General features: G+C 38.8%; 1 protein-coding gene and 1 non-coding gene across 13 annotated transcripts in view; one reads left to right on the top strand and one right to left on the bottom strand.

Annotated features, from left to right (window-relative positions):
* Window positions 1-20760, bottom strand: part of LOC146453879 (uncharacterized) — a 94520-nt gene extending 73760 nt beyond the window's left edge. For 3 of the 12 annotated variants that reach the window (XM_085096062.1, XM_085096064.1, XM_085096065.1), the window contains exons 1-7: window positions 18394-18709; window positions 14984-15625; window positions 13643-14004; window positions 12363-12501; window positions 9776-9958; window positions 8049-8456; window positions 6450-6758 (exon numbers count right to left, since the gene is read on the bottom strand). In XM_085096062.1, the coding sequence (XP_084952188.1) occupies window positions 6450-6758; window positions 8049-8456; window positions 9776-9958; window positions 12363-12501; window positions 13643-14004; window positions 14984-15625; window positions 18394-18475 (2125 nt within the window). In that variant the 5' untranslated portion in view covers window positions 18476-18709. Of the gene's footprint in view, window positions 1-6449; window positions 6759-8048; window positions 8457-9775; window positions 9959-12362; window positions 12502-13642; window positions 14005-14983; window positions 15626-18393; window positions 18710-20551 lie in introns of those variants that run through there. The other 9 variants (XM_085096069.1, XM_085096070.1, XM_085096068.1 and 6 more) reach the window with 7 other exon arrangements.
* On the top strand, window positions 13081-13153 carry Trnac-gca (transfer RNA cysteine (anticodon GCA)). Its single transcript has one exon. It is a non-coding gene; the product is annotated as a tRNA-Cys (tRNA).
* Window positions 20761-27409: the final 6649 nt, after the last annotated feature.

Genomic DNA, 27409 nt, shown 5'->3' with positions numbered 1-27409 from the left:
ATGCCCTTTGTAACATGAGCTAGGCTCGAGCTACACAGTTCCACATGGCCGATGAATCCGGATTAATAGCAATTTACAGTCACGGCATATTCCTACCCAAAGCAACGATAACTGTGCTCCTGAACATAAAATAACGAAAGGTTTCTAAATAATTATGATGAATATAATATTAAGCGCCACAGGGTTCGAACCACGGCCGCACCCATACTCAGGGTCAGAAATTTTCAGAGAAGAAGGTTAGACCCTCAAATGGTTCGGATGGACACGTTGAAATCTTTATGGCGGCCCTGTCTCCAATTTGGAGATGTAAAATAACCACTGTAATGAGCCCTGGAAATGACCATTCTCATTACCAGCGATTAGTCTGAAGGACTTCTGAGGGAATATAATGAGACTACAAAATTGAATAACTGTCAGAGTTCAGTTTATTTGAGAGAACTTAACGGAGTTCTTCACAGATTAGTAGCTACGGCTATAGATAGTATCCATAATAATAATAATAATAATAATAATGATGATGATGATGATGATGATGACGACGATAACAAAAAGCATAAGCATTGCGTTTATAGTTGGGAGTCCAGGAAAATACGCATGTTGGTTTCATTCACGGAAAAAAGTTAAGTTCGTGATAAACATTTTAATTAAATTATCGCACACCAAAAACAGGCTGATTATTAAATCGGCGAGCTTCTTGTTGCAAGTATATGTTAATTTTTTTTTCGACTTACGGCTTTTCGCTCAGTTTGAAAATAAGACACAACTTTTATATTTCATATTGACCTTCCCCTATCATGAATTAGCAAAACTACGTTGCCTTACGGGAAAATTTGTACCTGTTGGCTCCGGTACGTGTTAGATAGTCTTCGAAAGCGCCTTGTTAATACCGCGGTCAGCCTTGCGTGATTTCCCTTAAATTTGGCGTAGCTCGATAAGGTATCGTTGGGAACCTCTCCACCACCCAATGCCCAAAGAGGAGGGATGAACTGGACCGATGGTCATGCCCGAAATGTCACAAGGTGTAGTGAAAATTGAAGCCCGTGCCAAAATGAAGTTGATCTCCGACTCAACATCACTTACGCCGACAGACTGTGTGTGTGCTGACATGCTTTTTCCACCTGAAAGCAACGGGAGGACAGGCCCGTAGCAAGGCTAAAACAACTGAGGGGGCTTGGCAAAATGGTGAAACAAAACTACTCTTCCTTCCCCCCCCCCCCCTTCCACTGTTACTCAAAAACAGACTGATTTGGGAGTTTAAGATGTAACGAGAACATCAAAAAACCCCGGTAGATTTAGTAAGTAAAACAATAACTTTACACCTGGATCACACTCTTAGGTTTTTGTGTTTACAGCTTTTACGACTTCAGATTGGTTGACTTCAATCCATTTTGATTCTTATTTCCGATTCACATTGGCATGCGGGGGGGGGGGGGGGGGGGGGTTAACGTTCTTGGTATAAAGCGATGTGTTTCGGTACGATGTGACCAACACAAAAAATGAGCCCAGTTGGAAAGTTACATCCACATAAAGAATTGAGTTATGGCCATCAATATCGTTGCAGCAGAAGTTAGCAATGTCATCCAACTGCTCATCTGTGAATAAGATCACCTTTGAAGATTCGTCATCCAAAGAGTAGGCTCCAATAAATTTCTCCCCTTCTTGAGACTCCTCTTTCATTTTTTCTGTGATCTGGAAAATAGGATCTTTCTCTACCTTCCGCGGCTTACACTCGCTCTTCAGGTACTTCATTTGCCTCTAATTTTGCGGTAGCTGACCCACAGACTTACAGTGCTGAAGTCCACCCACTTCGTCTTCTATTTGCTGAACGACTCTTTTCAATCCGGCCCTGTTTTGTCCACAGTGGTCTTCATCTTTGACACAGTGCTCTTGTATGTCCTCAGATACGGGATCGCACAGCCCGACTTTGCACTTCCATGAGGATTCAGATGTATTCTGTGGTCTGGAGCTCCTTCGAAGTAATAACGCACAAACACCAATTTGTGGTGACTCCCTTCAGGACGAACCACGTTAACGATGGTCTTTCGTAGTGACGCATCGCTCTTGTTAACAAATGTTCTGCGAAAGACGCTATGCCCCCCTTCCGCGTAGTCAGCCTGTTTTGTTATCTTCGCAACAAAGTCGTTCTTTCCAGTGGTTTTTAACTGATACTTCTTCACGGCTGTTTTACTTTGATTCCAGGAGCCGAGATCATCTGAAAGTATGTCTTCTGGCTCCTGCAGTTTGTCGAGATCCACCAGGAAGCAAACATTGTTTTCTACACGGACTGGATTGGTTGAAGCGATTAACTTGGGGTGATACTTCTCTGCATTCAATATAAATGGTAGAACGCTGTTGTTACTGAAGTCACCTTGGATCTTCACAGGTATTACGGGCAGGACTCTATTTTCTTTGTAATAATCAGGAGTCGTGCCCTCCGGTTCTGCAACAAAACTTGCCTCAGAAAAGTCCAAGTGATGAGCAAACCTGTAGAATAAGTCAACCAACCTAATTTTAAACATTTTCTAATGCGAATTATACACCTACCATTTGGGGAATTTCACTCCATTTTCATAGAGAGAGTCTGGAACTAGTTCAAAATTGGCGCATGGCCTGGAACTGGTAGAAAATTGTCAAATGGAACACAAATTTCCGTTCGGATATTCCGGTTGGGAATCTTGGACTACCTCTGGAGACGTTCCGTTTATTTCGGAAATTTTCCGATGGGGCAAACCAAAATCGCCTTATCATTTACATTCCAACCAAAATTTCCGGATTTTTTAGGTAAATGGTAAACACTCTGTATATATACCGAGTAAACCTTTAAAGCCGCGGCGTTTTGTCGACAGAGAATTTCAATTCTCAGGCTTCACGGTTCTTGAAAATGGAGTTCTCGCCGTCATGCAGTTGAAAGATTATCAGTGATGTGATCTGTTTAAACTACTTGGATCTCGTATTTTAATAATCAGTCTCATTTACGGTTAGTTTCTGCAAAATTGATTAGACATTTCACTTGGTCGAAAAGCTGGGGTTATTTTAGCGCAACTCTCGGATTAATTCTTGGTTTTGCAAATGACGTCAAAAAAAAAAACTGAAATTCCCAACTAAACACAATTTTGGGTTTTTATCTTCATCACATAAAAGACAACATAGATTTCAATCGGCTTGCTTGTTTTCAGCAGGATAGCATTCTTTGTTTTGAAAATAGAGCAGTTTGAATTTTAGATTTTTGCGCAGCGCGTGACAGAAGGATTGCTGCTCTAAACAAGTCACGTCCATGAAAAAATGGATTTGCCTCGTGTATCAGCTAACATATAATAGAAGCGTCTATGTCAGTGCGTGAAAGATCAGCAGAGAGCAGAATGGCTTTGAAATGGCCAAGGTAAACTCCAGATGTTCTTGCTGGTTTCCGGCTGCCATGTTGGTGGTATTACAGTGCTCCACCAACATGGCGTCCCGTACTAAACTCTGTAATTTTCCGTGGTACATTCTCTCGAATAACTCGATTATGAGATATCGCACAGCCCTGTGGCTTTCACACATTGTTTATGTAGGACTCTTCTACAACATATCAATTTGTTGTGAACATATGAATTTGTGTGCGATGTGTGAGGTGAAAACCACCAATAGTGTTTCAGTGGAATATGAAATGCTATCCGAACAAAAGAAGATTTTTGTCACGTGCGCAGCAACAAAGTTATTTCAGCATTTACATTGAAAAATTCCTGCCCTTGAATCGAGTGGAACTAACCTTAAAAATTATCACCGGGAACTCGTTGTAATTTACAATTTAGAGTGTAACCTTCGGATTATTTTTCTGTTTGAAGCTAGCGTGTTGAATGAAATTTAATACATACCATAGCGGACTGTCTTCGCGCCAAAACAATGCGGTGAGGGTAAAAGGAGGAATGAGTTTGCGGAATGGAATGTGGAATGACTTGCGGAATGGCATAATTATGCAAAATACGAGTTGCGGAATGACATAATTATGCGAGATACGATTTATGCATAATGACTCACAGAAATACATTAAACTGAAAAAGCGCGCCTTTTTTTGGGCGCCAATTTGCAAATACAGTCTTTTTGTAACCATTTGAACCGAAGAATGCATCACAAAAACCCAAACAATGGTATCTTCGAATTCAAACTTTTTTCCTTCGATTCTCACCGCATAGCCGTTGATGCAACATAGCAGCTCGTGGACTTTTATCGTTCGCGAGTGAACACAAGATTTGTAATACATTTGCATTTAAGAGGCTTGTTTATTTACGTAATTCCACACGAGTCGTCCGCCATTACGGGAGATGTATACAACTCAATCGAAGGCTGGTTAAACTTGACATGTTTCAAGCTTTCACAGCGCCTCGCAGGAAAAAGACGTGAGTAAAGAGCCGCCTCTGTTTATTTGTGAAACGATTTATGTCACTTGTCGAGGATTTATCTGGTTATGACGAATGTGTTGTGGTTCGGTCATGCTCATTTCCGTTGTTTTACGTTTTACGTTAATCAATTTATCATACACAGCCAAACACACACACGCAAAAAATAAATAAATAAATGAAAACGAAAATAAAAATTTAACCGCAATCTATACCGCAGAACTCTTTCCCCGTATTTTGACGTGTAGATTTCGGTTTTTTATTTTCGAAGGAAGGATCTTGATGTAACAAATTTTCAACTCCAACATTTTATAAGAAACTATATCTAAGCAATTCAATTATTTATCCATCCACAACTGTCACACTAACCCACTTCCAAAAACGACGATCGCGAGCATTTACATCAAGATCCTTCCTTTGGCTGTGTATGATAAATTGATTAATGTGTGAAAGCTTGAAACATGTCAAGTTTAACCAGCCTTCGATTGAGTTGTATACATCTCCCGTAATGGCGGACGTCTCGTGGAATGGAAACCAGGTTACGTAAATAAACAAACCTCTTTAATGCAAATGTATTACAAATCTTGTGTTCACTCGCTAGCGATAAAAGTTCACGAGCTGCTATGTTGCATCAACGGCTATGCGATGAGAATCGAAGGAAAAATGTTTGAATTCGAAGATACCATCGTTTGGGTTTTTGTGATGCATTTTTCGGTTGAATGGTTACAAAAAGGCTGTATTTGCAAATTGGCGCCCAAAAAAAGGCGCACTTTTTCAGTTTAATGTATTTCTGTGAGTCATTATGCATAAATCGTATCTCGCATAATTATGTCATTCCGCAATTCTTATTTTGCATAATTATGCCATTCCGCACGTCATTCCACATTCCATTCCGCAAACTCATTCCGTCTTTTACCCTCACCGAAAACAATGAAGCGAAGCGAAAATCCGAAAACATTTGCCGCATACATAAGCTTATTAACATGTAACTTTTGCAGAAACAAATTCTATAAAATAGGTACAGTTTGTCACGTTATGCCTTGTACAGTACATGATACAGAAAATTAAATCAGGTAAGCATACGTATCCATGTATATCACGAATTGACAGATTTTTAATTGAGAGGAACTCACAGCGTTTTCCCATAGATGCCGCGGTCCTTCTTTGAAGGAGATTCTAAATCTTCCATCAATAATGAAATCTCTTCAACACTAAGATAAAGAGAGACATAAAATGTTAACAGGTACCAATGTGTTCACTGAAATGCGCCGCAAGACGACAGCTAGCAATTCGAAATTCTGAGCAAACCTCCGGACCGCCCGTTTGGTTTCCAATCTATTTTTGCAGCACTACACGTGTGGATTTTACAAATCGCAAGCGATCATTATTAAGCTGTTTAGACAACGAGATGTCTGGCTAAACTGACACCAGAAGATTAAAAGTGGCCAAGTCGAAAATCAAACATTACGTATTTTATGTGCTGGTACAAACAGTTCAGAAAGCTAGGCCTGAGGAGCAATATTATAATGGCGACGGACTTGAGGTTAGATGCTTTACGCATTTATATTTAAGGTGTTTTTTATGCAGACCGAAAAAAAATGAAAATGAATAGCAAAACATTCCACGTACCTTTTGTCTGAATCCTCCTCCCAATCCATGTTACTGATGTTATTAAACGACGACAAAACGTATGGCACCAACGAGGGACTATGATAACACAGCTGGCCTCACGGCGAAGTGTAGCGAAGTTGGCCAGCGGAATGCTTGCAAAGAAACGTTTGCGCGGGAACTCAGCTATAACGGAACCCCCATCCCCTACTCCTACTAATAAGTAACGAAAAACTATATAATCGCCCCCTGGGGATCAAAATAAGAATTTGACGGTATTCGGGGCCAAACATATTTGTTTGGGATTTTTTTTTATGAAATTAACCACCGGTAGGCCATGGCCTACCCCATGTTTTGTCCGAACCCGAAAAATTCCAAAGCTAGCTAACGGAAAATTTTCACGATCAACACGATAGTGCAGCAACTTGAATTAGTTGACGAAAATGAAGATCAATGTTTACATACTTGAACAGATGACAGATGCATCTTCATTGTGACCGCAGTCATTAATACCCCATCCACTGTGCAAGCACATCGCTATAGAACTTTCATGACCCGAACAGTTGACATCGTCTAACCATATCTGCCCACTTCCTCGACCGAAGTGTGCATACTTTGGGGCATCGGACGCATTAGAATAGCCAAGAGAACGACACACGACTTGCGCGTCGTTGATATCCCACTTATCATCACAAACTGATCCCCAAGTGCCATTGTGATATATCTCTACTCTCCCTTCTCCACTCCAGCTTCCTCCAACTAGTCGGACCGGTGCTGAGGAAAGATCGTTTGCGTCAAATGAATGTTCCGTAGATATTTCATCATGGAATAAAGTTATAAAAAAGTAATATGAATAACATAACACAGGGCACAGAAGGGTCCATTTGTTGTGAATTCCGATTCAATACACTGCGAAATTGCACGGCAAATTGAGTTTGTTGAAAAAAGAACGCGATCGATTAATTCAAATGTCATTATGATCAACATTACCATTATGGTTATTATCATTTGTAGGAGTACAGGCATGTACCTTACGTTTTGAAATAAACAGACAATATAAAAAAAGAAAACTCTGATGAATACAGAATTTTTGGAGCTTTTTAACAAATTATTTTTCTAAAAATTAATACAAATGTATTAGCTGAATTGTAGAGAATGGGTTGATATTCTCCTTTACGTCATTAATCATCTCGAAATAAATTACAGAAATCAAATACACAAGAGAAAATGCCTTAACAAGGTGCATTTTTAGACAAAAAATCGTGTTCTTAATGAGTGCCTTAAAACCAAACCCTAGCAAGTTCCTTTCATTCATCATATCCTGATAAACAAAACAACAACAAAAAGAGCACTTGAAATAAATACTTTTCTTCGTATGATTTCTAAGATCGCTACAGTCATTGAAAGAAGTATACAAAGACGGCGTAAGTCCTATGCAAATACAACATGCAATAAGTTTAGCCCGGGGATCGTTGTGATTGCACTCGCCGTATTAGTGCATTTTTCCTATCCAAGAGATCGTAGCGATTTTGAGACACCAAGAAGAATGTCATACAGTGAAGCTTATCCTCCCCAGCAATCAAATAAAAACGGGTCATTTTGTTCCACACTATTTGGTCAGAAACAGGAGAGAAAAAACAAACGCAATTAACATAGATACAGGTTTATATTTTAAAAATATATATACATTGGATTCAGTGTGCAGCAGCCAAAGTAGCTGAGCGGTCGAGTTGGCCGCTGCTTAGTGCTTATAAAGAAAGGATATTTCAGAGAATCGTTTAATTTAAACTAATAACATTGTAAGTAGAAAGTGGTAAAAGCTAGAGGCAAAATACAACAAAGTATACCCTGCACAGATTAGAAATCATTTCGCTTACATATGAGTGGTCAAAGATTGCTGGGATTTTAAAAGCTCGAACCAGATTGTTGGAATTTTGAAAGCTCGAACCAGATAACAGGGTATGGAGTTTGACTTCAAGAGGTTAGAGTTCAAATAGATACAGATTCTTGACATGGTATTTGCTATTAAAAGAAATATTTCTCATTCTCATTATGTAGTCTAACCTTTTGGTCTTTCGCAGATGTAGCTTAAGTTAAATGCGCAGATGAAATCATTCCAAGCATAATCCGTTTTCAGTTCCACACAGTCTTCGTTGCCCTTGTCGTCGTTAGGTTCACCTTTAATCCAATTATTGTACAAAGAACGATTATATGGTGTGCCATCGCTCCAAACAAACACATTTTCGCTAAGACGGTCATTCAATCCGATCCAGTACTTAACGCTTTCATTTGAAATGCTTTTAATGAAGTCCATTTCGGCATTGTCGGCCACACTTAGAAGGTCTCCTCCATGTTGGAGGCACAGTTTCCTCGCATCTTCCCAGTTGAGATCTCGATGACCCAAATGAGAGCTGCCCCCGATCCTGTAACAGGAGTTCTTATAGCCATACCAGCAAACTGGACAACCTAAAACTTCAGACACAAATGTGTATTACCTTTCTCGAAACACACATGATGTAGTATTTCTAAGTTAGGGGTTGGACCTAAGAACTTAGTGCGTATTACGTCTTAAATTGATTGCAATTGACGAGCCTGGCTCTTCGTTATTTTTTGTTTAATCAGAATGAAAAAGGGTTTTATTAAATTATAGTTTATTTACTGCAAGCTCAAACCTATAAATATTACAAAGTATTTATGAGCTACTGTCATTGTTGCACTGTAATGGACTTAAATAGGAAACATGATTCCGGTACAAAAGGGGCCTGAATAGCGTAGACAACTGACAAACAACGTGCATCTTTTTCTACGACTCTTAATGTTAACATTGTCTTAGTTTTCGGAATAAACCCTATAAACCGAATTAGAAACTGATGTCTTATATTGCTGTGGTGATGTCATAAAATTTGAGGCAAATTTTTGAGAGGATGCTCGAGTCAACAACGTGCCACGACTGAACGCCGTCTAAATTTGCATTTCACACCCACGAAGGTGTGGGAGGAAGATAGGAGTTGCCCAATTGTAGCGAAACGTCTTGTTTAATTAATTGTGTTTTTTTTGTAGTTTTATTAGATCATTTGTTGAATATCTTGTCAAGTATTTTATAGTAGCTTTTTTTTTAACTATTTATCCAATGTTTTTGAAAGGATTCAGACGAGAGCTTTGCTTGTAGTTTTACTAGCCTTGTCTAATGAGACTGCCTTAAAAAGGCCGGTCTTCCAACACGTACTTAATGACATTGTTTGTAACGTAGACCATGCTCACTTATTGACGCCAAGAACTAATTCTATCACTGTAAGGCTGAGAAGCAACATTAGGTACCTACAATCAAAGACAAAAGGGCTTGGGACAAATCTTACAAAGTATGCTATAAACTGCCAATTTAGGGTGACCTAACTAAAGAAGCCATGTTATCTGTTCACAACGCATTTAACATCCCCACACCCTCCCCCCATACAATGTTGAAGTCATACGAGGCATTTTTCTTACACGGACTCAACATTGTTCGGGGGTGGGGGTCGGTGATCAGATATTTTACGTCCTCGCGGACCGTGTTTCTGTAATTTGTCCCAACCTTTTGTTTGGAACCGAACGTTTTAAGAATTATTTCATTATGCTTTGTGTAGATATCTTTTCTATGTAAACTGCTCATTCTTAATTTAATGGTCCTGGCTGAATATCTTACTGGAACAACCTTTTGCAGGAGTCATGGTTTAGCGAACACTGATACACTATCTTCATCACAGACGATTTTATGGCAATGCAATCACTTTTATATAAGAAATTCGATTTACCTGGGCAGCAATCATTATTGCATTCTTCTGATTCAAAGGCAGGTCCCAGTTCCGCGCAATCTTTTCCTGAATAGCTCGGAGAGGGATTGGTGCAAGAACGGGAGCGAACGCGAGACCCACCTCCACAGGTTTGGGAACATTGAAGCCAAGAACTCCATTCTGAATAACCGCCATCTACAATTCCTGTGCAAGATAAAGCAAATCCACAAGACGGAATCGAAACCACATATTTCTGTCTTGAGAGAAAGAACTACGGAAGTAAAGTAAAGTAAAGTAAAGTAAAGTAAAGTAAAGTCAAGTCAAGTCAAGTCAAGTCAAGTCAAGTCAAGTCAAGTCAAGTCAAGTCAAGTCAAGTCAAGTCAAGTCAAGTCAAGTCAAGTCAAGTCAAGTCAAGTCAAGTCAAGTCAAGTCAAGTCAAGTCAAGTCAAGTCAAGTCAAGTGAAGTGAAGTGAAGTGAAGTGAAGTGAAGTGAAGTGAAGTGAAGTGAAGTGAAGTGAAGTGAAGTGAAGTGAAGTGAAGTGAAGTGAAGTGAAGTGAAGTGAAGTGAAGTGAAGTGAAGTGAAGTGAAGTGAAGTGAAGTACAGTAAAATAGAGTAGAGTAGAGTAGAGTAGAGTAAAGTAAAAGTAAAGTAAATTTTTGTATACACAGTTAGATTATTTTAAAGCTAGAAGCTTGTGGGGCCGTGAAATCAAACAAATATGTTAAAAGCACAGAAACTCGTTAAAAATCCTAACGGGTAGGGAGGATTACCAGTTGGCTATTTACAAAGCCTGGCCGAGGATTTGAACAGGTGACTACCCCGAAAAAAATCCAAGCTGTTTGCTGAAAGGGAACTTGAACCTGGAACTTGAACCTGGGACGTCCAGATTACTACTCCGCGCCTCTAACCACTCGACCACGCCGCCTCCCAGTATATAGGGCACCCAACGAGAGTTGTCTAATGTGTTCTCAGATCGTTTTGTGGCCTTTTAAAGACATATTTGTGTAAGATTGGTATGTTGGGATGCTTAAGCTGAAAATTTCAGTTGCAGAAAGTCTTAGGAAACAAAATGTCATTCAACGAATCTACTTGCTCTTGATGATTTTATGAAACTGCTACCTGACCTCATATTTCGCATTTTTAACAGTGTATTTACCCCTTTGAGAACGAAAGGAATCTGTCTTCAACTGAAACGAAATTTTGAGCTTTCATTTTGCCGAATAAAACTGTAGGTATTCTTTACAATTAAACCCAAAGATCTGAGGCGATGAAGGCCTTACGAAGAGATATTCAGCAAAATAAACCGTAAGGAGCCCCTAAGAAATATAAACGACCGGAATGGCTGTCGCACAACCTATACTCCAGAAGGAAATTTATCCATAAGATTAAATGAAATCACCAAATAATCTGAAACGCAGAATTTAAATTTGAATCAGAATTTGCTGAATTTGTTTAATCTACGTTTTTGCTGCATTGTGGGTAGTTATAAGAGCCGCGATGTAACTACAAATTAAGCACTATTGCGCAATTTTCAGTTACTTTTCAGTCTATTGAAAACAAACTAATGACGATCAGCTTCTTTTGTCAATGTATTTCAATTAATTCAATAATTTATTTAGGCCTATAGCAAGGGCTACTCCAGGCTGGTCATTGTCTTCGAAAGCAGTCTACAAACAGCGATCAGTACTCGCTTTTACATAATTTTTTTTTACAAAATGACATTTAAATCGATGCAAAACTGCACTGAAGTTTTGAATTACACTTGCTTTAAGTTTTTTTTTGGATAACAGCATTGGAAAATAAATTTAAACTTAACCAATGAGTTGATCAAAATTTAGAATTTTTTTTAAAAAAAAATGAACATTGTTCTGTGAACTACTAAGGTTTTGTATCACCGCAGTCATTTTCTACTAGTTTTAAATTTCTTTTTTGCTTAGTTTCAACTCAGTGGTTCCCGAACTTTGTAGATGAAAAGAAGAAACCCAAGATGGCCTGCATCTGGATATGAAGACGTTATTCTGCCTGCGCGGACATTCTAAAAATACAAGCGGACGCGAGCGGGTTAGGTGCCATTTTATGGAAAATATGTATCTGGAAATTGCTTCTTTTGGCATGTCAATGTTTATGGATTTCAAAGTTACCTCAGCAACCCCATTTTGACAAATAGGTTTCTCAGAAGTTTGAATTTCCCCTTTCAAAAGTTTTTGAATCTTAGAACACCGTAGTGCTTTTCTATTCGCTCTAATGACCTTTTACTTTGTCGACGGTTATAAAATATCAAGAAATCCAAGACAACAAATCCAAGATTCCTCCGTTTGCAAATTAATACGTAATGTCACCTCAAGCTTATGTTTAAACAGAAAATTCTGGTATAAAAGGGGTCCGGATTGGCCTTTCTCACTATCAGTTGTCAATCAACCATCAAATTTTAAACAACTGACAAACACGTGTCTTCTTCTACGACCCTTACTAACAAAATTGGCTTAGTTTTCGGAATAAAACCTGATATATATATAATATTGCATGTGGTGATATGAAATTTCGAGGCATATTTTTTTCAGAGGACGGGACGTTATTGCTTTTTCGGCAATAGTGCATATTTGTACCTGTGCACCCATAAAGCTCCACCCTCATTGAAATGTGATCATGCCAAGCTGCTGGTCGAAATCGGATGTAACGCGCATTGATTGGTGGGTTAAGATCATGGAAAACGACAGTTTCCCGGTCTGAATTTCCAGCAAACTCCTGAAAATAAAAGTAATTAAGAGATTACCAGACTACATATTCTAACATACCAAGTCTAGTGTTTGTCATGAACCAGACATTTAGTTTATTCAACAGTTTTGTTATTTTTCCAGTGTTGAACATGTTTCAATTTGAACTATTTTTTATTTGACCTAGAAACAGTAAAAACGTTTGATCTTATAAACTGAATTTATGGCAACCTTCTGTTGCCTTTGTCAAGTTTGAAACATTTTGCATCATGTACGGTTCATATTTGTCGCCTGTCCCCAGAGCATGCTGATTTAGGTAAATAAACCTGTTGGAAATATATATGTTCGTTAAAAGAGTTGTGGTCTTGGAATAAGGGCACAGAACATTGACGAAAATTTAGTTTTTAAAATCAAACATTTTTACTGTTTTTAGATCAGATTCAAAAAAGTTTTAATTGAAACATCTTTTTTAATGTTTCCTAAATTCAATATATATAGCTTTAAACTCCTCATGTAATAGTTGAAACAAATATATTTTTCATATATTTACATTTATTTATTAATCCTTCACGGGCATATTACGATCTCACAATATGACCAGCTCCCAGTTGGCTTGATAGCTCACTTGGTAGAGCACTGCATCGCAATCGCAGAGGTCATGGGTTCGAATCCCTTTCAAGCCTGAATTTTCTCAAGCTTTCTTTCGCAACTGCTTAAGTTGCGTAGCAACTGCGAGGATCTTTCTTCAATTTGAAAAGGCACATTGAATTCGCAGTATAATATTGACGTTATGATACTAAAATTCGTTATGATAATACTTTACATTTCTTGCACAGTTTGATTTATGTTATAACCTGCTGGTAAATGTGATACTGGTATTAGGGCGCTTTACATTTGTCACAATCGGCCGGCCAGATAGGTCAGTTTGTATCAATTTGAAGGATAAGTTTTATCCTGGTTCTTTGAATTCCTTCTAAATAGCACGCACCATTTTCGGAGTCCTTATCTTTCAATATTTCCCAGTATCATCCCTTCAAAATGACGCATTTGATTTACAAATTGGCCGGTGTGGCCGGCCAGTTCTGGCAAATGGAATATATTCTTAGTTTCAGCCATTTTTTTTTCGGTCGACTTTTAGTAATATAAGTCCCAATGTACCAAAAAGAGCTCACCTTGTCCGTGGTTTGTCCTTGTTCCTTATAGTACTTGAAGTTCGCAGTATCGTTACTGTACTGTAGCTTGTACCTAGTTACCCACTGTTGGTGAGGTCCCCAGGGCCACAGGCCATCATAATTTCTTCCTTGCGTTGCTACTCGTGTTACTTTGGTCTGCTGATTCCCAAGATCAATCTGCAGCCATTGTTTGTCATCGTTTGTACCAGCTGCCCAAGACCCCGCCTTGACAGATGTTTCTTGAAAGTTCAGTCTTCCCTGGCTGGCAGCGTGATCGGCCGACAACCGGTTATATTCTGAGGAGGCGCTGATTTGTGAGTCGGGAATCGCACCGCTTTCCATACCAAGAGCTTTCATAACCTCTGAAACCGCAAAAAAGCACTAGGATTTACTGATCACCGGTTCATAGCAAGAAAATCTGATCGGTTTTATCAAAAAGTAAAGTTGTTTGCTATAATCATCATTTGCCATTGTTCTGCTCGATTCAGTTTAATGGTTTATAACTCCTTCTTACTTGTTTAAAAGGTGAAACATGCTATGAAATAAATTCACACTACTCTGGTAATATATTTTTGCACGGACTTGGTAATTGTTATTCCATGACTTTTGGTCGGGTGGGGGGGGGGGGGGGTACTTCCGTTTATATGCTATATAGGTATTGCGGCTTCCTAGCCTTTAACACATTTAATCTTGTAAATAGTTTAGTACGACTATTGTAATAGTAGGAATATCATGTATCATCTTTAATGTATTTATGTTGTATTTTTTGGTTAATGGCAAAATAAATGAATTGAAATTAAGGTTGGGAGAACCGTAACAGCACATCTCCATCAAAAATTTCGAGGATTACAATCCCCCTTCCCGATCGTTTTGCAGTATTGGTCATTGGTTTTGGTCCATAAATTTGCAGAAAGCATACACGTGTGAACAAGATAACTTACAGTTTTTACTTAAAGACGGTGTCTACTATTGTTACTGCGCATAACTTCCGCGCATCTCGAGATACTCGGGTTTCCTATGGGTAGTGCTCACTAATACAGGGATATTCTTGCGTGGTTTAAAACTATGTAGAGAAAGCAAAACTTAGGAAGTGCTCTTGGTATCCCAAAAGAAAACTGGGGGGTAACCATGCATTTTTCAGAGATAATTAAGCTTCAATTTAGGAAAAACTGTCATACATTAACCAATATTTCGGCGCTTTTCAGGAATATTGTTGCTTAATTATCTCTGAAATATGCGCGGTTACCCCCAATTTTCTTTTTGGATTCCAACAGCCCTTCTGTATTAGTAGGCACCGTCCTTAAAAAAAACCAAACTGTTGATTCACAATTCAAAGTTTACCTCGATTCTTCACGGCAAGTATCTGTTGTGCACTTAGCGCAACATCATAAACCATCATTTTAGCGATCGCTCCTTTGAAGTACCTGCTGTCACCAATCTTCACCCCCATTCTAACTGCTGAATCATTTGTCGCGATCCGAATTCCCGTCTCTATATTTTTCGTCTTGTTGAACACTCCGTCAACGTATATGGAGTTGACTCCAGTGGAGCTGTCGTACGTTGCAGCAACATGGACCCACTTTCCTACTTCAAGAGGCTGATCGGTCCGGAGATAATCCAAACGGGCATATGAGCCAGATTTAGTAATTCGATGAAAAAACTTGCCATTGCCTTCTATCCAGATATGAACTCCAAAATGATAGCCACCTTTTTTGTAGTTAAATAGCGGTCCGTCTTGGCCTCCAGGTTTAACCCAGCACATCAGGGTGATCGATTTCTTAACATCCAGGGTGTCGTTGCTGTTAGGAAACTCGATGTAACTATTGTTATTTCCAGAGAATTCATAGGCTCCTTGTGCGGCGCCGTGGGGCCCTGTTGTTAACACTACATTGCTCGCACGCCCCTTAAGCCATGGCAACCTCCGTACGTCGTTGGTTGTGAAATTGCCATTGAGAGGGTAAAAGGCGACTGGTTCTGGCACAGCTAATGAAAATGGTTCAAACATAAGTAGCGTATAGTGAATCATGGAAATACGTACAGTTGAAAGAAAGAACGTCTCTTACAAACTAATCTCTCAAAAAAAGGAAACGCGGCGCGTTTTCATTCATTGAAGCCATGTGAAATTACTCCAAAAAATATGGTCTCGTTTTGCAGTTATTTTTAAACAAGGAAAGGAAAAAACAGAGCCGACCCTCTATATAAATACTCAGTAAATCAGTCGACCTCGTCGCTTGATGAAGACTAGCAATACTGACAGTCGAAACGTCGCGATCTACAACTTAAGAGACTACATCGTGAGACAAACAATTATTTTATTTATTATTGTATTTTACCAAGGCGACCAATGATCGCTTTCACGATATTTATTTTCTCTACGTTTCTACATAATAGACCTTATCACGGTTTTCGACGCCATTTTGACGAGTAAACAAACGCGTGTTGAAATAACAGTGTTTGTATGGAAATCCGATGTCAAATAATTTTCATAAAACATCGCTTCTAAAAAATTCGTGTTTTGAACTTTCCATACATTTCCCTGTATTTTTCCTGCGAACTATTTTTAGTAGCAGTTCACGGCTGGTTCGCTATGCAGACAAATGTATGGAAAGTTCAAAACACGACTGGACGCTTTCTGGCACATTCCTCCAGTTTTTTTTTCTTAAAATCCTTTTCCTAGTGTCAAAAGTTTTAAATTCATGAATTTTTCAGAAGCGATGTTTTATGAAAATTATTTGACACCGGAAAACGGCGTCGAAAACCGTGATAAGGCCTATTATTAAAACACTGTAAATTCTAATATTTTCATCATTGTGTACACCATTTTAAGAGAATATAACAAAATAGAAAGTCCCTTATTTCAATTTATTATTTTGGGTTTCAGGTTGAGTTTTTGACCGATAAAAATGCACTTGTTTGTTTGTACTATTGTTTTAATATTTTGAATATTATTTTCAAATGCTTTCAGTCAAATTCTCGTCGCTAAGAAATGCTTCTCTTCTTTTGGAAGTCTGACAATTGTAATTTGGGAGCGAAAAACAGTCGCAAAACAATCGAAAGTAAAGCGATATTTCCGTCCTACGAACTATTTTAAAACGTTTTCTCCGAGTGGGTCAAGCCCACTTTACTTTTAACGTATCTGAAGGGCTCAGTTAAACTAGAAATGTTTTGATCTTTTACGCGATTTAACGCACTGGCGACATTTTCTTGTCGTTCATGCTTATGTCATTATGTTTCTGGTGCGTCATTATGTAATGTTGTTCAAACTTGTGACACAAAACATCGAATTAAAATTTTATTTGCATTTGCGTGACTTCGCCCTTAAGTCGTTATGACGCTTGTGTGAACCAGGCTTTAAAAACGGCGTTGTTTCAACCTTTACACCATTCCTCAAAAAGTGTCACAAAAACTAGTCGTGTTCATGTGTGTTGGCTGTTGTGTTTGATCAGGCTGGATCAGAGCACACATTTGTTATGAGATCAACACATCACCTGGAGATAAAGAGGCCGTCAATTCAATGCTAAAACTTGACGTGATCGTTGGCTGATTAATGCAGGGTTCTTATAATAATGATCAACAACAATTTCTTTCGAATTGTTTTCCGTGACGCAATCATAGAAATTTACCCGGAGTAAAATCGATTGCACGTACAAAATTAGATGTGTTAACTTGCCAAAAACACCCAACTAACATTTTAATATACATAATAATTGATAACTTCGGTTTCAAAGACTGTCATGCACCTCTTGATCGTTGGCTGATTTATGTGGTGTTCTACTGATCAAGAACAATTTTTTTTCATTGTTTTCGTTGACGCAATTATAGAAATTTTACCCGAGGTAAAATCGGTTGCACGTATAAAACTAGATGTCTTAACCAGTTGCCAAAAACACCCAACTAATTTTTTATTTAATTTTACTGTCATACACATCCAACCATTAGCCAAGACGCCGCCAGCTGGCAAACTTATCCATGTTTTTAATTTTTCAACTATGTTGCTTATATTTTTTTGGACCGGTCACTCTTTTTAAGAATCCATCTCCTTATTAACGAACAAAGTTTCACAGTCCCGTTTGAATCCGTTCTTGGCCGAGCAATTGTTATCCTGGCCGCTTACAAGAAGTTTGACAGCAAAGTAATATTAAAAAGGTGACGCGCATTTAAAAAATGATAATTTGTAAAAGAGCTTCTTAAAATGCATTTTGGTTTCAATTAACTCGACATCAAATACACAAACATAAGCCTTAATGTTAACAAGGATTCTCAGCACTGAACATTTGGGGAAGGCAACAATGCATGCAATTTCTGGTTTATCTCTACAAACCAATAAGAATTTAAAAACAACGCATTGAAATATATTTTTATTAAGAAGAAATATTATAATAGGGAAGGCCTTTTAAATGGCAGCAAAACACGGCACGTAATATACACACTTCGGCTAGTTTAAAAGCGGTTTAAAAGTCTTTGCTCTGAAATTAAGCATTTGTCAAGAACAATGAGCCCGGCAGACAAAAAAAGAAAAGAAAAGAAAATAGTTCAGCGAAGTATCCACACCAAACTAGGAACGAGTACCGTTCGAATGACAACAAACATTTCAATAATTTTGTGTAACTGGGGCTATATGGTCGTAAATTACAGTACTGGCCCTCGTTGTTCAAAGAGCGGATAACGCTATCCAGTGGATAAAATTTACTCCAATCAGTACGTTTTATCCGCTGGATAAAGGTATCCGCTCTTTGAACAACTGTGCTCACCTGTACATGTTGCCTCTCCTTTTGAAATTCGACAAAACAAGATAATCGACAAACACAGCACAATCCAAGAATTGGCCATCATAAAATAGAGAAGGGTATAAACTGTACTTCAGAGACCTTGAGTTCTCCAACTGCTGTTGGAGAACTTTAGCCAGGGTGAACTCTCACGCGCAGAAAATCGTGCCCAATGAAAGCACAAACGGCGATACGCATCTAAGTACCTTAATTATGCAATAGACATGCGTCTTTTCCGCAAATTTAGGTCGGTCTAATATAATGAAATTAACAAAATAGCTAATTATTCTGAATGATTGGCTTGCGGTTTTTTCAAAGCTGATCATGGAAGTCATCAGCGTCAAATGTAGATAATTTCATTAGCCTTTATGGCCAAAATTATCCTGAATGATTTGTTTGTAGCGTTATTTTAATGCCTAAGGCATTTGCTCAACAAGTCGCCCCCATGTTGACTGTTCGGGTTATGTTATTCGTGTCGTCATTTGCATAAAATCGACATCTGGTGATAAAGTTGTCAATTCGCAGTGAAACTCCGACATTTTTCTTGTTTGATCTACGGAAAGCGATGCTCACGAGATCGATAAAAAAAATTTTCGATGGTTTAACGTCACGTATTCCTTGAATTTACAAAGGTATTAAAATTTATACCATGCCCGAGGAATAGTGGACATTGAATCGTCTTCTTGTCGTTCTTGCGAGCAAAATCAGCAAGATTTAGCGCACAAAATGGCACATATGGGATAACCAACGTCCAACACGTCCTCTTGAAAGAATTTTAATTACCTGGCAGAAGTTTTAATGTGCATCATAATGAATAACTTCGGTTTCTGCATTCTTTTGCCCTGGAGAAAACAAATTTTTGTCGAGGCAACTTACTACGGGAAATGCTATCATCTGAAGCAAATAAAACAGCAAAAACAACCGAAGCGATTAATATGTAACTTCTCCTTACATTACCAATACAATATCAACCAGAAATGTGATGAAAGTAAAGAAAATTATCAACCAGGCGATACTGTTTGATGTAACGTCAAATTCTGTGAACCAACTTTTAATGAAATGTATGGCAGTAGGTCAGGAGAATTAACATTCAGATCATGGGAGTGAAAGGGTTAACTGAAAATAATTCGGCAACCCGCCCGTGTCAAGACGATGTCAAAGTTCGAAGTAAGATTCTGAGTATTTTTTTGAATTCACGATTTTTGCTAAGTTCAGTTCAGTTTTAACCGCCGTTAGCATTGCATTGTAATTTTAAAACTATTTCATTTCCTTCCATGCAGAAACAGTTGTCATAACCAAGAACCTTAGCCAGTGTATTAGTATAGGATACGTATATATTAAAATTCTTGATCTTGGCTTCATACAAGCCAACCCGAGGTAACTTTTACCTTGGATTACTTTCGGGTGAATCCCAAGGTAAATCGTTTTTCTCTGGGCCTGAAATTGTGTAGCGTGATTACGGCTAATGACATATCTTCATTAGCCTTGGTTACAAACGACTAATTTATTTTATTTTTCGTATCAGTTGCCTATTGAAGGAGTTTCGTGCTTCTCACGAAAGCTTGTGCTGAATCCATGCTTTTGAACGGCCACTCCTCAGTGCAAACAACTATCTCCCTTTGGCATCTACCTTTTCAAAACTCCCAAGAAAACTGAAATTCCATGGAGGCCAAACCATGTGCAGACATTGCCATGGTCACTTACAAGAAATTTAGCGGTATTAGCACTGTAAAAGATGACACAAGTCGAGAAACGTTTTTGCAAAAATTATACCCTCAAAATGCATTTTCGTGTAAACAACCTATAGCGCCAAAAACACATGTGGAAAACCAATGTCCAATATTACGATACTCAATACCGAAAACACGCATGGCTGAGGTATCTTTCGAAAACAATAAGTATTTGTAAATAAACAATTAAAAAAACGGATTCAAATATATTTTTATTACGGAGAAATTATACAAAGGAAGGACTTTTAAGCAGTAACAGAACACAGCGCGTATCTCAGGTCGTTTCAAAGCAGTACAATTGTTTGTGCCTTTTAATTAATCTCATTGCTAAGAACCTTGGACCTGGCACCCGGGGATTAGCATGGGAAGTAAACAGTCTCCAAACCCTACTCTTTAGTACACGTACTGCTTACCTGTGCATGCTGCCTCTCCTCTTGAAATATAACAAACCAAGATATACGACAAATACGCAACAGTCCAAGAAATGTCCATCATGAAAGGGAAAATTCGATAACTACGTTTTCGTGATCACGAGTTCACGGTGAGCTGTAAAACCTGCTGCTGCTAGAAGGCTTTGCGGTAAGATCTGATAACCGCCTCTGCACGCAAAATCGACTCCGTCGAAAGAGTAACGAAACCTACCTAAGTAACTTAAATTTGGCATTAGTATGTGTCTTTGTTTATCAACTTAGGTCGGTGGAAGAATTATTGACATTTGTGTCACGTGATTTTCTTCACCGCGTGCTTTTCTAAAAATTTAGGGTTTCCAATTTTGTGTAATTCAGATGTGGAAAGATTAAACGAGTACTATGGTTGTTAAAGGAGTCTTCGATTTGGTCTTGTTTCGATACGTTTTATGAAAATCAGTCTCAAACAATGAAATTGTCGCCAGAAACAAACAAACAAAAAAAACTTGTTAAAGCTTAAATTATTCTTAGTAATTGGTTATCGGGTATTACAAAGTTGGCAGATACTCGTCAGAGATAAATCAATTCCAAAAATAAAGCTTTTGTATGCTAAAATTAACCACAACAACTGGTGTTTTATTCAGAGTTATACATGTAGTTGCCGTGCAATATCTATCCTCGCCATTTGTATTCTAGTCACAAGCTAGCTGGTTGTCTGAATCCAACCTAAGAAACTGAGTTATTCAACGATCACTGTTTGACGCTCTGTAGGTGATGTGACCTGCAACGTGTTGCAGTTATCGAGGTGTTAAGTTCACAAGGAAAACCAAAAATTTGAAATAAACTCACGCGATATTCCTAGAATGGCAGAGGCGCCTTTTTCACGGAAAACAAAAGTGACAAACTCAAGTTGGCATTTGTGAACTTCTCAACAACAGGTTGACAAAGTGTTGGCGACAAATAGAATTTGCCTCTATTCTCACCAACTTTACTCGGTTGGCAAACACATACTTGACATGTCAAAGGCTGTCAAACGCGAGCTGTTCAGTTTTAACCAATCAAATGTCGCGCTCACATCACTTTATTTTACATAATTTGTGACGAACTGTGTAAGATGGCAGCTGAAGGCGAGAAAGCAGTTGCGTTCAAGTTCATCCATGAAATCCAAAACTTTTTCGCCCAACTTTTCCATTATACGTTTTGCCGATCCCCTCTGATATACAGTAACAGGCAGAAAGCTGGAATTCTTCTTGCATGCTATTGCGACACGATACTTTCAACAACAACAACAACAATACTTTATTCTACCCCATTATAATTACAATAGAAAATATAAATATATACATAGAATAGATGAAAGGGGTGCTGGCTGCCCGAAATAACCTAGAAGTTAAAAATGCCAGGCAGCCAGCTGTAAGAAAAGATATTTAAATGTTAAGGTCAGGGACACAAGAACAAACACATAAATACACACAAAAATAAAGTTAAACAGAGTTAAGTAAAGTACCAGTATATTAAAATGACCATAATTCTTGCGTTGCTATTTTTGCTATTTTTGCTATTCTTGACTTTGTTAGGTTTGTGAAGCTTTGACGTGTTTAGAGTTTTCCAAATCGAGTTTATCAACTTGTGTTTGCCTTGTAAAGGCGCCTGAAAGGACCCTAGTCAGCCTCCTCCATTTTCGATGCCATCGAAATTATTGATATTGTATGGTGAAGCGCAATCTTATTGCTTAAGTGTAAGTTGTGTTCCTGAAAGTATGTTTCATTATCTTTAGTAGTTTCACAGTGATTTCGTTCATTTCGACATGCTCCGAGTAAAATATAATAGCCAAACTCTCGCATATAAACAAAAACAAAGGTGTGGCTGACTAGGGCCCTTTAAGAAGCAAATTCTGCTACGAGCCTACGTTTTTAATACAAAGGGTTTGGATCTCGTCGCTGTCAGAGCCATGTAAATTGCCGACGCCGCGATTTAAAACATGACTGTTCTCACTCGGCCAAAAAATGACAAAAAACTTGCGCTCAGGCTACAAAATAACCAGAAAAAAATTTCTCGCCCACTTTTTGTTCGTCATACTTGGACCTGTGCCGTGGGGAATCATTCTAGTAGGTTTTATTTGGGTTTTTGTCGTTCAGGTCTCCAAATTTGGACCCAATTTCAAAAGGCTTTTGCATTCAAAATGGAAACTCGTTCAGTTGTAAGGCAATTTTCTACATACGTCGTTCTATAAAATTCATTGCTAAATTACAGAAGTCCATTTTAGAAAAGTTATTGTTTTGTTTTGTTCGACAGGGTATATCCAAAATACTTGAGTTAATTGTGCTTCTCTCTATATGAAAAAAATAAATGCCAGCTGATACCTTTGAAGTTTCCTTGCGTTTGCAGTGTTAAGCCCCGTTCTAGAAAACACCACGATACCCCGCCGTTTTAGATCAGGAGTCGCAAAATCACCTTCGCGTGGCAGACCCAGCTTTAGACCCGTATCGATTTTGTGAGGGAGTAGCCCCCCCCCCCCCCCCGCCCCCGGGTTTGTGCCATGGTCCCTTGGATGGTAAGTGATCACAGTGCTCTCGTGTATCAGTGATGTTCCCACAAATGTGCCGCTAATTTCACCTGCAACGGACTGTAGCAAGTGAAATTATGTTACGCGGAGATGTTAGCCTTTCTGGCTACCCTATAATTCGTGTTGAAATTAAGGTCATGTATGTATGAGCAACTCATGGAGGATAACGAGCGAAATTTAGTCCCTAGCTCTGGCTTGCGAACACAACCGCCTCTCATAACTGCTAGCTAGGGGCGGCCGTGAACAAGCGCTAAAAAAATGACTAAGAAAATAGAAATTTCCAGGCAAAATAATTCAAGTGTGAAAAAGTTATTTGGAAAGCACTATCATACGCGGACGTTTTGACGATCACGAAACAAATTTAAGATACATCACTAAACAACGACAATCCACGCTAAGATTTTCAGATCGTGATTGTGCCACCCTCAGAGAACAAGGGGCAGATGATTGGGTCAGCAGAAGGCAAAACGGGTAAGTTTACAAGAACGAACGAGCAAGCCCCTAGGATGCTACTCTTCACCGACCTGTTCCAAAACCCACTGAAATCCTTGTCTGTGATTGGCCACAAAATCAGAGTCCAGCTTTCGTCACTTCTCATTGATGGCTTGCGTGTGACGTCATTGCGGCCATGTTGGTGGACAGAAACAATAGGATTCTTCTCCTCTGGGCGTTAACTGTCATTTTAATTAATTTCAATTTCTTTTGTTTTGTCCACCACTGAACATGGCGGCAATGCAAACCAGCTACACGAGAGTGTTGACCAGCAAACTATGTTGATCGCCTGTTTGCCTTTTCTTGTCCGGCTCGTACTGGAGACTTCTCTTGCGCGGTATACCAAGCGGGTGGGCGACCGGCTGCAAACAGCCCCGGACATATATACATTACATCCTACTAAAATAAAAAAAAAATCTACTATTCTTTCGGCGCTTGTTTTATGTCAATTTGCTTGGGCGGGGAATCCGGTATTTTTTCGATCAAATATTAACTATCCGAGCGCAATTAATACCGTTTCCATTGTTGAAGTGTATGTGGCTCCGCTTTTGTTGACAAAAGGAGAAAACTGAAAGAAACATAACTGGTGAGTGTGCTGAAATATTTGCGGATGTTTATTTTACTTGCACCTGTGCTATTGTTATTCATTGCCAATAAATGTACTAATGCAAACATTTATACATTGGTGAGACAGGAAGGAGACAAGGTGACCGATTTCGTGAACATCTTAGAGACGTTGAAAGTAATGACAAGGATAGATCCAAGCCAGTCGCTCGACTGGCAATCTGTGGCATTTAAAAAAAATTTAATCTTCAAAATCAACACTGTTATTCCCACAAAATCAACGAACGATTTGCATTGGACTAACTTATTCTTGAGAATGATGTATTATTCAGTAAGTGACACAGCCACACTTGGAAAAAATCCGAGTGCTCCTATCAGGAGTCAAACCTAAGACCTTCCGATTACTAGTTGGGATGCTCTACCACTGAGCTACAGGAGACTCGTGGGAGCTAAGGCCATTAAACTAGGTTCATGGGACAAATATCCTGCATACTGCTAGGATTGGAATGTCACGTGTGGCATATACGTAATGGAATAAATGCGATGCAATATTTTAAGCCTGGTAAATAAATGAGAATGATGTATTATTCAGTAAGTGACACAGGCATACTAAACTTGCTCTTGTTTTTCACGTTACCAGGCTCTTACCAATAGCGTAGCGCCACTGCTCACTTTATAAACACAAACAACCCACAATTCCTTGATTCTCTCTGACGAAGGGCTGACGCTCGAAACGTCAGCATTCGAATCTCTTTACGATGGCCAATTTACCTTTAGGTATCAACTCTGTTAATAAACCAAGCATTCGTTTCTACTCCCCACCGACGCAGCATCGCAGTTTCTTCGGAAACTAACCTCCTTATCCAAAAAAAAAGTACATTAGGTTTTCGATAGAATCATACCTTGATCTAAGGTTAAAGGGTCGGTCGGTTATTAAAAGACAGTTTAGATGGTGTTTAACAAAACCACGTTCTAAGTCATTTTCAATTTTGCCAACAGTCATATCTAATCATTGTCTGTTGCTGACAGTAACAAGAAGGCTTCCATCCCAGACTAGCAAAATATTTATCTACTTAGAATAGACCACTTATAAACAGATTAGGAGGCCCACTGACTGTCTTAAGCCGCGGCCTAAGTTAGACTCCGTTTAAATAACTGGCCCAAAAACTTCAATAATGTATCGAGTCTTGCTTTTCTTTTGAACTGCGTTACCTTTTTCTACTGCCTTTAATGCCTACTGTCATCCACTCCATTGTTCGAGTCGTCTCGACAAGGTTCAACTGAGAAGAGTTTGAATACTTTAATGTTTCGTCCGTTCTTCCCTCTTTCGTTCCGTTCACAAGGAAGCGAAGTGTAAAATGCAAATTTTAGGCAGCAAAAGGTGTTGAACATCCCTTGGCGTCACGTGTAAATCCCGTCGGGGCTATGCGAATGACATATTTGCAATTCAACGAGTACGTGGAATGTTATTCGCGAGGGAAAACCTCTCCAATTTAAAAATGAGCCGGTTATTGAAAGGCCTTGACGATATGTGATATATTCTTCTCGTGCGAGTTCTCACATATTTCCTCGCTTCAGAACAATAACCACAATAATTACTCAATTGCGACGTACACCAAACTCTTTGCTAGGCTGGGGGTATATAGCTGTACAGGTATGTGTGGCACCAAACGGGTATGGTTTTTGACTCGTTTTGGTCTGAAAACGGGTATAGATTGTAATGATTTTGGTCATGATGTCTGAAATTGGGTATGTATTTTAGAGGATAGGTCTGAACAAATGAGGATAAAGTAAAGTAAAGTAGAGTAGAGTAGAGTAGAGTAGAGTAAAATAGAGTAGAGTAGAGTAGAGTAGAGTAGAGTAGAGTAGAGTAGAGTAGAGTAGAGTAGAATAGCGTAGAGTAGAGTAGAGTAGAGTAGAGTAGAGTAGAGTAGAGTAGAGTAAAGTAGAGTAGAATAGAGTAGAGTAGAGTAGAGTAGAGTAGAGTAGAGTAGAGTAGAATAGAGTAGAGTAGAGTAGAGTAGAGTAGAATAGAGTAGAGTAGAGTAGAGTAGAGTAGAGTAGAGTAGAATAGAGTAGAGTAGAGTAGAGCAGAGCAGAGCAGAGCAGAGCAGAGCAGAGCAGAGCAGAGCAAAACAAAGTAAGGTAATGTAAAGTAAGGTAAGGTAAGGTAAGGTAAGGTAAGGTAAGGTAAGGTAAGGTAGGGTAAGGTAAGGTAAGGTAAAGTAAGGTTAGGTAAAGTAAGGTAAGGTAAGGTAAGGTAAGGTAAGGTAAGGTAAGGTAAGGTAAGGTAAGGTAAAGTAAGGTAAGGTAAGGTAAGGTAAGGTAAGGTAAGGTAAGGTAAGGTAAGGTAAAGTAAGGTAAGGTAAGGTAAGGTAAGGTAAGGTAAGGTAAGGTAAAGTAAGGTAAGGTAAGGTAAGGTAAGGTAAGGTAAGGTAAGGTAACGTAAGGTAAGGTAAGGTAAGGTAAGGTAAGGTAAGGTAAGGTAAGGTAAGGTAAGGTAAAGTAAGGTAAAGTAAGGTAAATTAAGGTAAGGTAAGGTAAGGTAAGGTAAGGTAAAGTAAGGTAAGGTAAGGTAAGGTAAGGTAAGGTAAGGTAAGGTAAGGTAAGGTAAGGTAAAGTAACGTAAAGTAAGGTAAGGTAAAGTAAGGTAAGGTAAGGTAAGGTAAAGTAAGGTAAAGTAAGGTAAGGTAAGGTAAGGTAAGGTAAGGTAAGGAAGGTAAGGTAAAGTAAGGTAAGGTAAGGTAAGGTAAGGTAAGGTAGGGTAAGGTAAGGTAAAGTAAGGTAAAGTAAGGTAAGGTAAGGTAAGGTAAGGTAAGGTACGGTAAGGTAAGGTAAGGTAAGGTAAAGTAAGGTAAGGTAAGGTAAGGGAAAGTAAGGTAAGGTAAGGTAAGGTAAGGTAAGGTAAGGTAAGGTAAGGTAAGGTAAGGTAAAGTAAGGTAAAGTAAGGTAAAGTAAGGTAAGGTAAGGAAAGGTAAGGTAAGGTAAGGTAAAGTAAGGTAAGGTAAGGTAAGGTAAGGTAAGGTAAGGTAAGGTAAGGTAAGGTAAGGTAAGGTAAGGTAAGGTAAAGTAAGGTAAAGTACGGTAAGGTAAGGTAAGGTAAGGTAAGGTAAGGTAAGGTAAGGTAAGGTAAGGCAAGGCAAGGCAAGGTAAGGTAAGGTAAGGTAAGGTAAGGTAAAGTAAGGTAAGGTAAGGTAAGGTAAGGTAAGGTAAGGTAAGGTAAGGTAAGGTAAGGTAAGGTA

Source organism: Pavona decussata, unplaced genomic scaffold (genome assembly GCF_977016875.1).
Source record: "Pavona decussata unplaced genomic scaffold, jaPavDecu1.1 SCAFFOLD_321, whole genome shotgun sequence".
NCBI lineage: Eukaryota > Metazoa > Cnidaria > Anthozoa > Scleractinia > Agariciidae > Pavona > Pavona decussata.
The sequence above is the reverse complement of the archived record's forward strand: the minus strand, read 5'-3'. Positions and strand labels throughout refer to the sequence as shown.